The sequence below is a fragment of the Pteropus alecto genome, unplaced genomic scaffold (assembly GCF_000325575.1).
Source record: "Pteropus alecto unplaced genomic scaffold, ASM32557v1 scaffold145, whole genome shotgun sequence".
NCBI lineage: Eukaryota > Metazoa > Chordata > Mammalia > Chiroptera > Pteropodidae > Pteropus > Pteropus alecto.
In genome coordinates this window covers 45,317-46,489 of record NW_006436285.1, presented here as the reverse complement: position 1 = coordinate 46,489, position 1,173 = coordinate 45,317, and the positions used below count along the sequence as shown (strand labels likewise).

General features: G+C 36.0%; 1 protein-coding gene across 1 annotated transcript; it reads right to left on the bottom strand.

The window, feature by feature from the left end:
- Positions 1-289: 289 nt before the first annotated feature.
- Positions 290-934, bottom strand: CCDC169 (coiled-coil domain containing 169). Its single transcript, XM_006912493.1, has one exon. The coding sequence runs from the start codon at positions 932-934 to the stop codon at positions 290-292; it is 645 nt and encodes a 214-aa protein (XP_006912555.1).
- Positions 935-1,173: the final 239 nt, after the last annotated feature.

The window sequence follows — 1,173 nt, the reverse complement described above, 5'->3', positions numbered from 1 at the left end:
ATGGCAACTTTCAAGTTTCCTAGGATATTTTAAGTATCAAAAACGCTGCTATTAGAATTTTAGGGTCATTAAAATTACTTTCTAAAATAATTTTTCAAATTAAACTAAGTTACTAAGAAAATTACTTTCACTCAGACAAAGGAACAAACTTCTGAAAGAGGAGCTGTAGAGATTTAATAGCTCTTTCTTATCTATTTCATTCTTTAAAAACTGTGTCAAACATTAACATCATAAGTTGAATATTAGAGATGAAAAAGGAGGAGAAATAGAAATGCACTCAGTTCTGGAATCATGGGTTGAGTTTTGGAAGATGGTTTGATCTTGTACTTTTTTTTGCTGGTCCTCTCTTGGCATTTACTATCTTCTGATTAGCAGTATTATATCTCCCCGTTTTCACTGGATTCTCTTTCACTCTATGGAGTTGATTCACCTGTTGCTTTCTAGAATTTTTGCGTAAGCCAGAGACCTGAGACATTTCAGCTAGGCATATACGGCGTTCATCTTCAGTCTTCTGGTAAGCCTTTGATTCTTCTTCTAGTCTAAGTGCACAGTGTTTCACTTGATGTTCAAGACGCCTTTTTTCTTTTTCTAGCTTTTTAAGTAATGTAATTAAAGATTCCACTGGCATTCGCTCATAGACACGAATAGAAGATAGTCTATCTGAAGGATTTCCACGGACTTTTTCCAATTTATCTTTGAGAGTAGCAATTTGCTTTTTTAGTTGATCATTCACTTCAAGTTGTATCTCATAACGGATTTTCCATTCACTGCATTCATTATCAGTATTGAGTTTGTCCTTCAGTTCCACTATCTTGTGTTTTAGTTCAAGTATTGAGATTTGTACTAAGTCTTTCATATGGAGTTCTTCCAATAACTCTACTTTCAATTGGTCAATGCTCATATCTTCAAAGTTATCGCCACTTTCGTCCCCCATAGTGTCAGATGAGAGACCTACCTATGCCCTTCCCCTCAACACTGCTTAGAGCAGAAGATCTGAAGGGGCACCTAGAGCTGGAGAGAAGAAAGTGTTGTCACAAACTGTTGCCATGGTGAACTAAATTCTAGAATTTACTGTTGAGAGTCCCCACTCCCAGCACTTTGAATATGTCATAATACTGCTTTCTTGTCTCTATTGTTTCTGGTGAGAAGCGAGTTGATAATCTTACTATTGTA

What these genes read in the sequence shown, in the direction of transcription:
- CCDC169 (XM_006912493.1), bottom strand. Translation starts at nt 934, where the DNA reads ATGGGGGACGAAAGTGGCGATAACTTTGAAGATATGAGCATTGACCAA.